We start from the raw sequence: 17,017 nt of genomic DNA on the forward strand, positions 1-17,017 counted from the left end.
ACGACTCAAACTACTGTAAATGTTTTGTTTTGTTTTATACTGTGTGTGATCGCATAATCCATATAATGGCCTTTTCTTCTGCTCCCTGAAAGTTTTTTTTTCCAGTTCTCAGTTTCTCATGCTCACACAGTTCAGCGTCTGAAGAGCTTTCTGCACTTAAACAAATACTCAATAAACTGTAGTTAGTACAGCTGTGTTTTTTCAGGACTGGTGAAACCATTAACTTCTTCATTGATCCGTGAAACTCTTCCCACATTGATCACATATGAATGGCTTCTCTCCAGTGTGGATGTACATCTGTGGTCTTTTATGCTTTGCAGAGTCAATGAAAGTCTTTCCACAAATGAATGGAGAGTGACTGTGAATAGTTCTTTTTTTAATATATATATATATATATATATATATATATATATATATATATATATATATATATATATATATATATATATATATGCTGTGGATCCTCTCATGTGCTTTAATGTTTCCTAACACACTGAATCTCTTGTCACAGTGTGAACACTTATAAGGTTTCTCTCCAGTGTGAATCCTCTGCTGCCGTTTTAAACACTGTGCTGTAATAAAAGTCTTGTCACACTCAAAGCACATGTACTCTCTCACACCAGTATGTATTTTCTGATGTTCTTTTAAACTTTCCACATTCAGAACATGAATGCGGCTTCTCCTTTGTATGAACTGTCAAGTCTTTCTTCAGGTTTGAAGCACACAAAAATGTTTTTTCGCACAGATCACATGCATATGGCTTCTCTCCGGTGTGGATTCTCATGTGAAGTTGAAGTCTAGCTTTAAATGAGAATCTCCTTTCACACTGATCACACACAAATGGCTTTTCTCCGGTGTGGATCCTCATGTGTATTTTAAGATATGCAGAATCAGTGAAACTGTAAAAAAGCCTATGTTCAGTTTGTGTTCTTTTATTATAGGAGATGGTTGACACTGTAGTAGTAATCGGTGCAACACAGTTCCTTCCAAACAGAAACTATTCCCACACTGATCACATGCGTAAGGCTTCTCTCCAGAGTGGATCCTCATGTGTTTCTCAAGGTCTGTTTTTTCTATGAAGCTCTTCCCGCACTGATCACATGTGAACGGCTTCTCTCCAGTGTGGATATTCATGTGTCTTTTATGTTTTGAAGAGTCCATGAAACTCTTTCCACACTGTTCACATTAGAATGGTTTCTCTCCAGTATGAACTCTCATGTGTTGCTTAAGCCTATATCGGTTTGAGAATCTCTTTTCACACTGTTCACACATGAACGGCTTCTCTCCGGTGTGGATCCTCATGTGACTCTTATGGTTTGACGAATTTGTGAAGCTCTTCCCACATTTATCGCATGGGTATGGTTTCTCTCCGGTGTGGATCTTCATGTGACTCTTAAGGTTTGATGAATTTGTGAAGCTCTTCTCACATTTATCGCATGGGTATGGTTTCACTCCAGTGTGGATCATCAGGTGCTCCCTAAGCTGTATTTTGTGTGTGAAACTCTTTCTGCACTTTTCACAGGTGAATGGTTTCTCTCCAGTATGAACTCTCATGTGAAGCTGAAGACTTGATCTTTTTGAGAATGTGTTTTCACACTGTTCACACATGAACGGCTTCTCTCCGGTGTGGATCTTCATGTGTTCTTTAAGTAGTACTTTATCTCTAAAGCTTTTACCACACTGATCACATGTGAATGGCTTCTCTCCACTGTGGATCCTCATGTGTTTCTTAAGGCTTGATGATTGTGTGAAGCTCTGCCCACACTGATCACAGGTGAATGGTTTCTCTCCACTGTGGATCCTCTTGTGACTCTTAAGGCTTGATGATCGTGTGAAGCTCTGCCCGCACTGATCACAGGTGAATGGTTTCTCTCCACTGTGGATCCTCATGTGACTCTTAAGGCTTGATGATCGTGTGAAGCTCTGCCCGCACAGATCACAGGTGAATGGTTTCTCTCCACTGTGGATTCTCTTGTGTCTCTTAAGGTGTGATGATCGTGTGAATCTCTGCCCGCACAGATCACAGGTGAATCGTTTCTCTCCAGTATGAACTCTCATGTGAAGCTGAAGAATTAATCTTTTTGAGAATGTCTTTTCACACTGCTCACACATGAACGACTTCTCTCCGGTGTGGATCTTCATGTGTTTTTTAAGCAGTCCTTTATCTCTGAAGCTCTTACCACATTGGACACATGTGAATGGCTTCTCTCCAGTGTGGGTCCTCATGTGACTCTTAAGGCTTGATGATTGTGTGAATCTCTTCCCACACTGATCACAGGTGAATGGTTTCTCTCCAGTGTGGATCCTCATGTGTATCTTAAGGTGTGATGATTGTGTGAAGCTCTGCCCGCACTGATCACAGGTGAATGGTCTCTCTCCAGTATGAACTCTCATGTGAAGCCGAAGATTTGATCTGTTTGAGAATGTGTTTTCACAGTGCTCACACATGAACGGCTTCTCTCCGGTGTGGATCCTCATGTGTACTTTAAGTAGTCTTTTATCGCTGAAGCTCTTACCACATTGGACACATGTGAATGGTTTCTCTCCAGTGTGGATGTTCATGTGTATCTTAAGGTTTCTTGATTGTGTGAAGGTCTGCCCACATTGATCACATGTGAATGGTTTCTCTCCAGAGTGGATGTTCATGTGTATCTTAAGGTTTCCTGATTTTCTGAAACTCTTCCCGCACTGATTACATGTGAATGGTTTCTCTCCAGTGTGGATTTTCATGTGTATCTTAAGGTTTCTTGATTGTGTGAAGGTCTGCCCACATTGATCACATGTGAATGGTTTCTCTCCAGTGTGGATTTTCATGTGTATCTTAAGGTTTCTTGATTGTGTGAAGGTCTGCCCACATTGATCACATGTGAATGGTTTCTCTCCAGAGTGGATGTTCATGTGTATCTTAAGGTTTCCTGATTGTGTGAAGCTCTTCCCACATTGATGACATGTAAATGGTTTCTCTCCAGTATGAACTCTCATGTGAAGCTCAAGAATTTTTTTGCCTGAGAAACTCTTCCCACACTGAGTGCAGGTGAAAGATTTCTTGGCTCTTCTTTTCTTCAAAAATGTATTTTTAGTGTTCAAGTGGCTTAAAGGCTTTTCTCCAGATTTGTTATGTTGTTTCTCTTCCACTTCACTCAGTTCTTCACTCTCCTCGTTCGCTTCCATCGGCTCTGAAATGAATGAATAAACAGTTTAAGTTCATTGTCAGCACATTCAAAATAATGAAAAGACAGAAATACAAAGTGATCAATAATTTTGATGCATTTTTATAAATGAATTGAAACTTTGCAAGAACAAGCTGATCTTTTGGTTATTATTTTTTTTAAACATTACATGCAGTAATGTCATGTTTCTAATTTAATATTAAATTATTTTACATTTGTATCCAAGCATTGCCATGATTTTGGCACGTTTAATTTATTCTAACAAAAACGGTGTAATTAATAGTGGGCATTCACACACTCTGTTATAGAGGTGTGCATTATTTATCATACCATAATATCTTCATTGTTGTTAGTTGCAAAATTACATTATCAATTGTCACTTGGCCAAAAAATCTTGTAAGTCCATTCATGATGACGGTCACTTGCTTAGTTTCTAAATTAATCAACTGTTTTGCACAAATCTTTTGAGTCAATGATCCACCCATTCATTCGTTTATAAAGAATCAATCACTCAGTGAGTTGTATGAACAATTCAATGCATCACTCAAGACTTCATGCCAACTACTGGTGGTTTTAGTGTAATATTTATTTATCCATGACAGTCCTAAACCATTCAAGACCAGCAATCAGGGTTGTGACGGTCGTCATCACTGCAGTTGTCTACTGCCACCAGCGGTATAGTGCACATGAAGTCACACACTTGTTTTGTGCACAAGTGTAATAACAGTTATAGTTGATTGTATTTTTTTGTATTTAGACTAAGTCTATGGTAATTTAGAAATTACCTTAATTGCCATACACAACATTTCCTTTAGATTGTAAGGTTTGAGCGTTTATGCATTTAGCAAATTTATTTTGTGTTGGGCAATGGACCTTGTTGTAAAACCTAATAATACATCGTCAATTTGGTGCCATCTCCATTCATGTCACCCATCCACATTTGTACAATTGTCTTCAAGTTTCAGTGATCACAAACGCCTGGCTGGACAGGTTTGGTGAGGCGTTCTCCAAACTGGCCAAATACAAATGAGACGGCGATAAATGAAAGATGTAGGGCTGTAGCTATCGAATACTTTAGTAATCGAGTATTCTACCAAAAACTCCATCGATTAATCTGATAAAATGTGTTTTTGCTTAATTAAAGTGCAATATTAATTATGCAAGAGAAAATAAGACTCCTGGGTCTCTTAAAATGAACAAGTTTCCTTTTTTAGAAAAAAAAATATTTGTACTTTTTAAATGCATAGAATGCAATGCATACATCAAAAAATAAAAATGTAATTATTATCCATTGTTTCTCTGTCTGTACTTGTACTGTGAACAATGACAATAAAGTTGACATATGAAATCAAGTGCATTTAAGTGCCATTCATTTGGGGTTTTAAAATAAAGCATTTTTCTGAGATGCACATTAAACATTTAACACACAAAACATTAATTTAGTTTATCTTTAATTATTGAAAATTAAGCAAACTTAACTTTTTGGTAAACACAGGGGATTAACTATTAAAAATAAAACACGGAAGAAATTATTAAGCCTTAATTGCTATTTTTAGTAGTAGGCTATGTTCATTCTGCTGAACAATAGTAATACAGGACTTTTATTATGAAGGGTTGACGTACCTTTACATTCATAAAGTCTTGCTTTAAATTAATCAACTGTTTTGCACAAATCTTTTGAGTCAATGATCCACCCATTCATTCATTTATAAAGAATCAATCACTCAGTGAGTTGTATGAACAATTCAATGCATCACTCAAGACTTCATGCCAACTACTGGTGGTTTTAGTGTAATATTTATTTATCCATGACAGTCCTAAACCATTCAAGACCAGCAATCAGGGTTGTGACGGTCGTCATCACTGCAGTTGTCTACTGCCACCAGCGGTATAGTGCACGTGAAGTCACACACTTGTTTTGTGCACAAGTGTAATAACAGTTATAGTTGATTGTATTTTTTTGTATTTAGACTAAGTCTATGGTAATTTAGAAATTACCTTAATTGCCATACACAACATTTCCTTTAGATTGTAAGGTTTGAGCGTTTATGCATTTAGCAAATTTATTTTGTGTTGGGCAATGGACCTTGTTGTAAAACCTAATAATACATCGTCAATTTGGTGCCATCTCCATTCATGTCACCCATCCACATTTGTACAATTGTCTTCAAGTTTCAGTGATCACAAACGCCTGGCTGGACAGGTTTGGTGAGGCGTTCTCCAAACTGGCCAAATACAAATGAGACGGCGATAAATGAAAGATGTAGGGCTGTAGCTATCGAATACTTTAGTAATCGAGTATTCTACCAAAAACTCCATCGATTAATCTGATAAAATGTGTTTTTGCTTAATTAAAGTGCAATATTAATTATGCAAGAGAAAATAAGACTCCTGGGTCTCTTAAAATGAACAAGTTTCCTTTTTTAGAAAAAAAAATATTTGTACTTTTTAAATGCATAGAATGCAATGCATACATCAAAAATAAAAATGTAATTATTATCCATTGTTTCTCTGTCTGTACTTGTACTGTGAACAATGACAATAAAGTTGACATATGAATCAAGTGCATTTAAGTGCCATTCATTTGGGGTTTTAAATAAAGCATTTTCTGAGATGCACATTAAACATTTAACACACAAAACATTAATTTAGTTTATCTTTTAATTATTGAAAATTAAGCAAACTTAACTTTTTGGTAAACACAGGGGATTAACTATTAAAAATAAAACACGGAAGAAATTATTAAGCCTTAATTGCTATTTTTAGTAGTAGGCTATGTTCATTCTGCTGAACAATAGTAATACAGGACTTTTATTATGAAGGGTTGACGTACCTTTACAGTTTTGTGTGTTATGTGACGCTAGTTTTACTCAAATCAAACGTTCAAATGCTCATGAAGTGACTGTCAGAGCAGTTCTGGAGATGTCATTCATGTGTTCACATTAGGCTTGGGCGGTATCCTAATTCTGATACCGTCAAATCTCCTCCCTATTTTACCTCGGTATACAGTATTACCGTGAATAATTAAAAAAATATGACGTAAGGCTGAGACAGCATCACCAAACTGTTGGCTTGTGCCTAAACCATTCAGAAACTGAATACCAAACACTAATACTGAAACAATAACAAAATGACATGCACAACAATATTAACAACTTTTATAAGCAACAAATAGCAATAGTCAAACATAATTAAATTAACATAAACATACAGAACAGTTTTTGCGCAGAAATGCGCACACAAATCAATAAAATCACTATGGGTGTGCACAGATATTATATTATAATATTCGTTTGGCTCTAATTATTCGACAAATAAAAATGATATTCGAATTTCGACATAATTTTGCTTGCCACAAAGAAAAGAAAAAAGGGAAAAAGGTCCACAATAAAACCTAATTCGGTCACTTTCTGTGATTCTCCACAGCATATTTGAAGATGTATGAAAGCAAAAAATAATTAATGAATGAATAAGAACTGTGGTCTTCTACAGTATTTCAAATATGCCGTGGAGAATCACTGAAAGTGACCGCATTCAAGAACATTGTTCCGGCGTCTCTCAAGCAACGAATAAACACCGCTAACTTGGAGAAAGCAGTGAATACTCCTCTTCTCGCATCTGCCCTAGAACCTCGGCCCAAAGATCTCAGGTTTCTCGATGAAAACATAAGAGAAGTAAGAAAAAAAAAACTTTTTTGAACATTATCAGAAAATTTTCCTTGATGCGAGACGAGTGGTGCGTCACCAACGATGAAGAGGATGCAATGCCCACTCGTCGGAAAAGATCTTCTTCTCCAGTTGTTCAGCGATGATTACAGAGAGTCCAGCCGATACGAGTGGGAACACGTCTTGCTGGAGCCATGTATTCCACCAGATGAGGATCCCATTCAGTGGTGAAACGAAAACACGAAGCGCTTCACAAAACTTATTCGCTTAGCACACCGTTATTTGTGAGTCCCGCCAACGTCTGTGCCGTCAGAGCGCGTTTTCTCCGCAGCCGGCCTTATTGTTAACAGACTAAAGAGCCGACTTTCCCCCGATCATGTTTGCATGTAAAACAATAGAAAAAAAAGCAAAAAAGATTTGCAGACAGTTACATTCTGTACAATGGCATAATTGCTGCAGGTTGCTTTACGTTTTTTCTTTGTTCATTTTTTATTTATTTTTATTTTTTTGCTTTTAATCTGTAGGCTACTTTTGTTTGTTTGCGTTGTTAAAGTTTTTCAGCTACAAAACACAATGTGTAATGTTCAAGCTTATTGTGTGTAAGCTTGTTCCAAAATGACAGAAACAATAAATGTTGATGAAAAATAACGTCTGTCTCATTAAACTTAATTTAAATAAACAAATATTCGAATATTAGTTTTTTTGTAAGCTCAAAATTATTCGAATGTGATATTTGGGGAAAAACGCCCATCCATAAAAATCACACTGCACGAACAACTTTTAATAACAAAGAGCAGCTCATAAAAATAGAGCGAATAGACCCACAACACTCAACCAGAGTTGAATTGAAAGAAAAAAAAATATATATATATATATATAATAAAAAATTATTGAAAAGCAATATGTTTAAATAAAAACAACTTCTTTCCAGTCTTCTTTCTAAAATAGTTTTTAATGAAAACCAAATAAAAATACCCGAATCCATTAAATAAATAAATGAATGGCAAGTGGCATACAATCTAGTCAAGATTTTTCGCTAGGGCACGTTGTGGACCGACAACTTTACCTGCGGTGCTGAAAACCTGCTTCGCTGATGTGCTTGTGGCACAGACGCACAGGTACTTTCGTGCCACTCGCGACATCTGGGGAAAACACCAGTCAGCATTTCTCCATGAATGAAGTGGGTCCTCGTCTCCTTGAGTAACTGTCTCTAAACAGTAGGCTGTTATTTCAGCTCCCACTTGGTCATCTACGTTGCCGGTGCCGACAGGACCTGCCATTGCATCGGCTTTTTTTTTGCAGCATATTCCCAGAGTCATCTTTTTTCGTGAGGGCACAATTTGCAAATAGCCTCGTCCTTATTTACCACCTCTCCCTTCTTGTTCGGTCGAAACCCGAAATACTGGCAAACTGCAGAATTTGTGTTCTTTTCTTTGAGACCAGGTCACTCGGTGCGCAACTCGCCATCTTTTCCCCTCCTCTCTCTTTCTCCTAGTCTCGTTGTCACACGATGACAACCACGCATACACATTTTTAGGCATTAAATAAATTACATTCAATATTTAATCCTTGTCTCCTATATAAGTGCATTGTTTTTTTGTTTTTTTGTTTTTTTTTATTGACGGTATTGAACTGATACCGTTGCTATTTTTTGATCCCGCCGTATACCATATTACCGTATTACCGCCCAAGCCTAGTTCACGTCCTCATTTAGTGATGCAGCAGATGCTGAAATTACCGCGAGCGTCACGCATGCTTCAGTGTGTGTAAATAAACGAAGAAGTGCTTCTGCTCCATTCATTAACAGAGACACACAGAACATGCAGGATTCATATTTAAATAGACTGTTCCTGCTTAATATTTACAGATGTTAGTCCATATCATGATTTGATGTAAGTGCAATGACCCTATTTTTGATTAATTCATTCAAAATTTGGCAAATTCCGTGCCATTCCGCTTTAAATTGTAAAAATCCGTTTTTATGACTGGATTCCGCGATTCCCTCTTCGTTTTCTGCATTGCGAAAATCATAGGGCCTTAGTTGTGGCATGCCAGCTCTATCTTGCAATGGAAACAACCCATGACGTTCTCTTTACGTTTGTCTGCGCCCTCAAATCAAAACACTGCTGACTCTGACGCAGCGCTTGTGTCTCCTCCGCTTGAGCTGACGTAAACGCGTTGTGTCACATTAAAAAAAAATAAATGCGAAAGAACCTGACGTGAGATTTAAAATAAATTAAAAGAGTCTTCGAGGCAGAGGAATTTGCCTCAATCATTTTTTTGTAATCGAGTTACTCAAGGAATCGTTTCAGCCCTAGAAAGATGTTAACAAAAAATGTGACAATGATTCCTATTTCAAACAGGGCTTTCAGACGAGGGGCCCTATATTAACGTTCTAAATGCAAAGTGTAAAGTGCATGTCGCAGGTGCACTCAGGGGATGTCCAAATCCAATTTTGCTATTTTAACGATGGAAAAATGGTCCGTGCACCAGGGCACATTTTTGGAATGGGTTGTACCAATTGTCTTAAGTAATGGGAGCAACGTTCAATAAACCAACCAGAGTGTCCATCTCCCATTCCCTTTAAGAATGAGATGCACACGTACTAGGGCGGATCACTATTTACATGGCGGAATTTGTTGGTGGAAAACTGAACGCTTCTCAATCAAAAGAAACCGATCTGCTTGTGCGTGAAGTTAAAGCGCGAGAGCAATCATCTACGGGGCAAGCAGGAATCCACCAAAGCTTTGCGTGATAAGTCAGTATATATATATATATATATATATATATATATATATATATATATATATATATATATATATGCGTGTATTGGCACAATTGTTCAATTAATTAGCCAATTTCATTCATCATTTTAAGTAGTAATAGGCTGAATTGCAAATAGGTAGCCTAATTATAATACACGCAATGACTATCCATCATTACATTTTTATGTTTATGTAGCCTTCACAATAATATTCTTTTACACTGTAATCCTTTTGTTTTTAATATTTAACATATTTGTGTGATGCACATCCCTGTCAAAACGCACTATGGACCCGCCCAGAGGCGCATTTTCTACTTTAGACTTTAGATCAGGTTTGAGTTGGTCTATGCACAAATGAAACGACAGGGCGCTGGACGGGAAAATGCAAATGGCGCAGGACTGAAATTAGCAAACACACTTGCAGCCCTACAGTGTAGCATCACCGATTGATTATAGTGAGTTCGTCATATTGCGCCACGCAGTTTGCATGCTGTGGACAGTGTGTATTTAACTTTCTTGTTTAGGCTACTTTCTTGTTTAACTATTATTTCTTTGATATTTATTTTTGTATTTTGCAGGCTGTGTATTCAATGACGGTGAATAATAAACACGCACAATGTTTATTTATACACAGTGTTTATTTTAGACAGTGCACATTTGTTAGTTGATTGAGCTTCATTTATTATTTGTGTTTCAAATATATTAATATCAACCTTAGGGTTAGGAGTCAAACTCTCTAATCACTAGGCCACAACTTCCCCTTAGTAAAATCCCAAAATAACAGTGTTAAGGTCCATAAAAGTTATGAAAATACATTGTCAAAATATTCCATCTGCCACGTGCAATCTGGATTATAAGAAGTGAAGGGAACACATTTTGTAAGCAAAAAGTCTGTGTCTCTGTGTCTCTCCATATCACCGTATGCTGTGTATGTTCTTTTGTATCATCCACACCACAAGTATGCAAAGCTAAACACATGTAGGAACAGCATACGCAGCATACAGGGGTTTATGTAGAGACACAGAGGAGGCTGTTGCAAGACTGACAGAATTCAGCTTGGAGAAAATCTGTCTTGAGCCTTAACTTTGCCAATTATATGCATGTAAAATGTTATGCAGTACATTTTGAAATTTGAGAATGTCAAGTTCTACTTCTGTAGGTTTTTGGTGAAAGTAACTCAAAAGTAATACAGGAGTGGTGAATCGAATTCTGACTTTTACCATTTATTAACTTGCTCTGTGTTCTTTGGGTTTTTAAAGAGAAGCACATTCTCTTGATGTATTTGTAACCCCGTATTTAATTAAGCCTACTCCCTTTGAGGAAATTCATTCTAAATATTTACAGTCATAGATGCTTCGCCAAAATGTGGAAGCGAAACTGGACCACAAGGCACAATTTTTGTATAAACTGGAGACACATGACCAATATCTCTTATCTATTTGAGACTTCATGACTTTAGCCCAGCCCAGCCCTTTTGAAGGGATATAAAAGAGGTGCAGACACCCTCCTTTTTTTCAAACATTAATTTCTCATCTTTGACTTCTCTTCTCGCTTTTGCCTCTTCAATTTACTTTACCTTTTATTACGGGCTTACATTAAATACTCTGACTTAGAACTTTTACAGGTTTATTCAACTTTGACTTTAGATACTTTGAATTTTTAATACTTTGACTTTTGTGATACTTAGTATGTTTATATACTTTGTATTATTATTTATCTTGTATTTTTAACAGTTTGAATACTTTTTGGATATAATAATAATTTTTACTAATCTTGGATAGGCACAATCCATCATATATGGATTGCTTTTCAAAACTATATTAACTTTGGATTTGTATTTTATACATTTGAAGCTGGTTATAATACTTAATTTTGTTTGCAAGTTATGATTTGTAGTTTCATTTTCTATATTTTTCTGAATAAATCTGCATATTAAACCACCATCCACCGTCTGACCTGGATTGAATTCTGCATCAAGGAGTAATATAACGCATTATGATTCTGATACAGTAATATTCTAAGGTAAGGAATTACGGTAACACTTTATTTTGATAGTCCAATTTAGACATTCTACTAGCAGTAACTTTGCAACTACATGTCAACTAGCAGTTAGTAGAGTATTAGAAGACTGTCTGCTTAATATCTTCTAACACTTTCTTTGTCAACTTATACTAAGCCTAAACCTACCCCTAACACTAACCCTAAACCTACCCTAACAGTCTACTCTTAGAGATTGTAGACATGCAGTTGCAAATTTCTGAGATTTAGTTGATATGTAGTTGACATGTAGTTACAAAATTACTTATCGTCAGTAGAATGTCTAAAGTGGACTATTGAAATAAAGTGTATCCGGAATTACTTTTAAATTACAGTAACAAGTAATCTATAACGTCAACTTTTTTACTCAAATTATTCTTATCTTTCTAGTGCTCAAATATTGTTTTAGAACTGAAAAAAAAACTATGCAGTGGTATATTTAATGACTAAATAGTTTGTAGAAACCTTCAATACAGTCGGTAAATATTTTTTATATTTGGGGACGTGGGGGGTACTAGACATAGTCTCAGAAAAATATTTGCAGGAATGTCATTTTTCATGACATCTTCAGATCTGAAATAGAAACTCATGAGTAGGGATGGGTATCGTTAAGGTTTTAACAGTATAACTACTCTTACCGATACTGCTTAACGGTCGGTACTTTAACGGTATTCTTATCGGTACTTTGTGTTGTGTTAGGCAGTCGAAAACTTTGCATTTCTTTGTCTGCACATAATGCACTTTTGAAAGATGTGTTTCCGCCCTTACATGCAAAACTTTTGTTGCACTTATGACAACCACTGCATCCACTCTAATGAAGTATAACCACACTTTGGAACGTTTTGCTGTCTCCGCCATCGTCACTCTTTGTATTTAACAGGAGTTTTTGTACTGTAAGGGGCCATTTGCATATCGCGTCTAAAAACGCGTGGAAAACGCTAGGCACGCAGCTTTCTGATTTTTTTTCCCCAAAGCCTTCGGGCACTTTCGCTCCTGAGGAGTCTGCCATTGCTAAGCAACCATGACCTGCTCTCTCCATGAAGACGCGGAAATTTCAGCAATGGATGAATGGATTTGCAACACTAAAAACTGGTTGCAGTAGCACTGCTACTAAATTAATTAAAAAATCCACATACAGCTATCAGCTGTTCCTACATCTTGGATGAGCTTCAACGTTGTTACGGAAAAGATGAGGAAGTTACATGACCTGCTGTGCACTTGCGGCATTCTGAAAAGTTGAGATGTTTTTTACTCGATGCGGTGCGAACGCGCCTGGAAAAAACGAGCTCGTCGGACCACGTGTGCGTCGCAACCGCGTCGCTTCCATTATGAGCGCGCAAAAGGCGAGATATGTGAACAGCCCCTTCGCGCGTGTGCCGCTTGTCTTGTTGTGTGTGTGTGACTGACAGACAGCCTCCGCGGCGCGCATGAGCGATCTCGCAGATCTCACAGACAAACGTCTTAATATGATCGCACATTAGAAATGTTTGGTGAGATAAAATGTGCACGATAACATTATTAAGCAAAAATACATAGTACATTAATTTTCCCCCTAAAGTACCGAAAGCAAAACCGGTACCGTCAGATCTTACTGATACTACGGTCTTTCATAATTTAGTTTAATACCGGGTTTCAGTGCCCATCCCTACTCATGAGACATGTGACTTTCAACCCATTACTTTTCTAGATTGCTCCAGGACTCATTTCATGTATGTTTATATCAAATTAAAAACGTTTTAATATTTTTGAGCATTATCAACTCTGGTTGATAAAAAGTAAAGCCCAAAGGGTCTTCTTTCCGAAGACACCAAAATTATGTGAGTAACACACTGAAGTAAAGAACTGTTACAATTTTAATTTAGGTAGGGCACTTTCAGCTGTGAGTCGCATAATGCTGGCTAATAGGTTAACTCAGAGTCGTAGAAAAAATATAAATGGTGGAGCCCGTTGATCTGCGCATCCACTTCTTGATTTTCTGGACGAACAGCAAAGGAAGCTGAGCCCAGGCCTCTTTGGTTGATTCTGTGTTAAGGTTAAGGCATGTTATTCACAATTATGTGTTGGCCGTGTGGCTGGGTTGTTATAGGTCTGCGTGACGCTCGATGTCTTAATTGAACGGAGGAATTAAGGTATTCTTCTGTGACCTGACGAGTAACTAAGTCATTGTTATTCCTCTTTTGAGGCACACGCAAGCGCATGAACACCTACTCAGCCCTGTTACTTCTGTCACGACTTGCCTCCTTTTAAAAACTGTGACACACAGTAAGTGACATCATCTGAGCTCTTTCTACAGCAGGGCTGCGTTCAGCCCCGACAAAACGTTGGACAACTATGGCAACTGAGAAGGCCATTCTTTGGTTTCTTTGTGAAGAATTTTTGGAGCCATCTATTTAGCCTCACTTACTGACTTTATTTGTAGTTCATACGGTTTTAATACCCTGTATTTTCTTTCTCATTTTTAGGAAAAGCACTTAATTACCATTGTTTATTTCTATACCAAATGTCATACACTTGCAATGAAGCTAAAAATATAAACAACTACATCATTATGTTGATATCCTATATTTTTACAATAAAACTTACGAGAAACATGTCTTCTAATATCCTCAGTTGTTTTGTTTACCGAGCTGCAGCGAACACATTTGTACATTATTTTCCTTGAAGCCATTATGCGAGTTCACTTTAATACCGCGTGCTTTATATACATGTTGCTGTTGATTGGACTGCAGTTCTGACACACCCACCAAACAAGAGAAAACGCATCTCAAACCCCGTTGCACACCGGTGCACGCCTGGTGTAACCCAAATTTGGACCTCTGTCTTGAGGGCATTTGCTACGTGCTTAACTTCTGTCTTGAGGGCATTTGCTACGTGCTTAAAAGTACAGAACAGTCTGTTTTGAAGATCTCAGTTGAACTTTAGACCTTAGAAGACGTCTGCAGAAATAGAAGAAAACAAGATCATGTATTTAAATTTGAGGTTAATCTACAGCCTTCTGAGCAATGCTCAAAGTCCAGCAAGCAACAACTAATCTGCTGACTGATCTGAAATAGGGAACTGAAACCAGACTGCAGAGCTCATCTGATATTTTTGGATTAATGATTTAACACCTCTTAATATTTGCTGCAGATACAGTTTTAGTTTTAATCACGAGTTCCTTTGTTTGGCAGAGCTATAAGAGGAGACAATGCACCCCTCCTTTATTACTCTCAGGCTGAGTTCAGACTAGACCCTTCTAGCTGGACTTAGTCTCTTCTCACCTTTTTCTTCTCATATTCCGGGGGCTCACTTGAACTCTTTGATCTACTTACAGGTTTTATTCAACTCAGATACATTGACTTTTATTATTATCTTGAAATGCAGGTATTTTATATACTGGTTATATACTTTGTATTATTTTACTAACAGTTTGAATTGCTTTTGAATATTCTAACCAAAGGTATTGTATTAACCTTAGATGAGCAGAATCCGCCATATATGGATTGCTTTTAAAACTATATTAATTTTGGATTTGCATTTTCTATATTTGAAGCTGATATTAAAACTTCATAATCTGTTTGTAAGAGATGAGTTTTTGTCTTACTTCCTATATTCTTTGAATAAATTTGCATATTGAAAAACCCTACACCGTCTGACCAGGATTGAAGTCTCTTTTTTGCATCAACGCCGTTTCCAGGAAACATGACGTTCAACGCGGAAACCGTAGCAAAACATTTCACACCGTTTTGCACTTGAACATGCCCCAGGAAAATAACCTCAATCCTTCGTTTCAGTTTTCACACAAGCTGCAGTGTTATAAACTATATTGAGAAATGTCCAAAATATTAGGTAAAACATTTGTGAACCAGGTATAAAATGAATAAATAAAACAGTTAAAGTATTATTTAATCTCACCTGACATTGACGATCAATATGAAAGTTTCCCAAACCTCCCTTTTCTGAACATGACGTAGATGATTTGTATGGCTTCATACTTGCATTGTTTTATTTCAAAGATCTGATCTTTTCATTAATCCGAGATCATCAATATTAACTTACAATCTGTATAAAATGTAATTATTTTTGTAATCAAGTTATTCTATTATTATCAACATGTGTTTCTTGTGTGTAAGGAGGCCGTCAGGAGAGTAATTATTCTGTTATGATCATAAACAAAAAGAGCATTTTTTTCCCATTTAATAGTTTATAGTCAGTTTATCTAAACGTGATGAAGTGTTTGAGTCTTTATTACATGAATGTTCTTCAGCATGAATGAAGAATAACCACCAACCTGTTTGTTCTTGAGTATCTTCAGTGTGTTTGATTCTGCGTGGTTCTCGATCTCTCATCTTCTCTCTGTCCTCTTTAATAAACTGATTCTAGCTCTTCTGATGATTTGATGCTCGTCTTCACTTGTGAACTGATGGAGATAGTCCTGCATTTATTGCTGAACTACTATGAGGGAGGAGGAGTGTATCTGCCGAAGAAAAAAACACATATCAGTTTCCGAATTTGTTCTTATATGCTCTTTAAAAAAAGAAAAGAAAAGAAAATAGAAGGGAAATTTGTAGATTTAGAAGTACAAGAGCTTGTCTCTGGCATTTTATCAAAAGGTCTACTTTGTACCTAAAGGGTGATTGCTAGTACCATGAACTTAAGGGTCTAAATCACGACTCTAGCATACTATAGGCTCCCTAGATTGCCCCAAAGACAAGCTGTTCTACCCCTAAAGGTACCATTTTTTCTGACTGTGCACTCATTGACACATTGATATCTGTCTCTTTATCTATTGAGAAGTGATGCAGAATTCAATCCATGTCAGACGGTGGAGGCGGTTTAGTATGCAAATTTATTCAAACTGCATTTCATAACTTGGAAACAAAATTCTTAAGTAATACAAGCAGCTTCAAATATAGAAAATACAAATCAAAAGTTAATATAGTTTTAAAAGCAATACATTTACGACGGATTGTGCCCATCTAAGATTAATAAAAAATGAGAACTGTATCCAAAAAGGTATTCAAACAATTAAAAATTAAAAGTATGTGAGAATACAACGTATCTGAGTTGAATACAAACCTGTGAAAATCTAAGTCTGGGTCAAAGTATTCAAGTGAACCCGTAACAAAAGAGAAAGTAAATCGAAGATGCCAAAGTGAGAAAGAAGTCAAAGATGAAGACTGAAGACGAGACGACTGAATGGGGAGGGTGTCTGGAGCTCTTTTATATCACTTCAGAACAAACGATCTTGTGATCTGAGCTGAAGTCATGTCTCAGTATAGATAAGGGACATTTATCATATGCCTCTAGCCTTTACAAAAATAACCAGATGTTCCTTGCGGTCTACTTTCGCTTCCTCTTTCTGAAACCCACAACGCTCTATGACTGCCAATATTTGGAAT

The 17,017-nt window shown here is 36.9% G+C and overlaps 1 protein-coding gene across 1 annotated transcript; it reads right to left on the minus strand.

The window, feature by feature from the left end:
• Window positions 1–973: 973 nt before the first annotated feature.
• LOC113093329 (oocyte zinc finger protein XlCOF6-like) lies at window positions 974–8,636 on the minus strand. Its single transcript, XM_026259146.1, has 2 exons — window positions 7,902–8,636; window positions 974–3,176 (listed from the first exon to the last, which is right to left on the minus strand). Exons 1-2 carry the CDS (start codon window positions 8,152–8,154, stop codon window positions 1,186–1,188), a joined length of 2,244 nt encoding a protein of 747 aa, XP_026114931.1. The 5' UTR covers window positions 8,155–8,636; the 3' UTR covers window positions 974–1,185.
• Window positions 8,637–17,017: the final 8,381 nt, after the last annotated feature.

This window comes from Carassius auratus, unplaced genomic scaffold (genome assembly GCF_003368295.1).
Source record: "Carassius auratus strain Wakin unplaced genomic scaffold, ASM336829v1 scaf_tig00214965, whole genome shotgun sequence".
Classification (NCBI taxonomy): domain Eukaryota; kingdom Metazoa; phylum Chordata; class Actinopteri; order Cypriniformes; family Cyprinidae; genus Carassius; species Carassius auratus.

Bases quoted from the DNA above. Each gene is read 5' to 3' on its own strand.
- LOC113093329 (XM_026259146.1), bottom strand. From the start codon at position 8,154: ATGACTCTGGGAATATGCTGCAAAAAAAAAGCCGATGCAATGGCAGGT. The intron at 3,177-7,901 runs GTAAAGTTGTCG...CATTCATTTCAG, and splicing joins GCAGGTTTTCAGCACCGCAG to AGCCGATGGAAGCGAACGAG.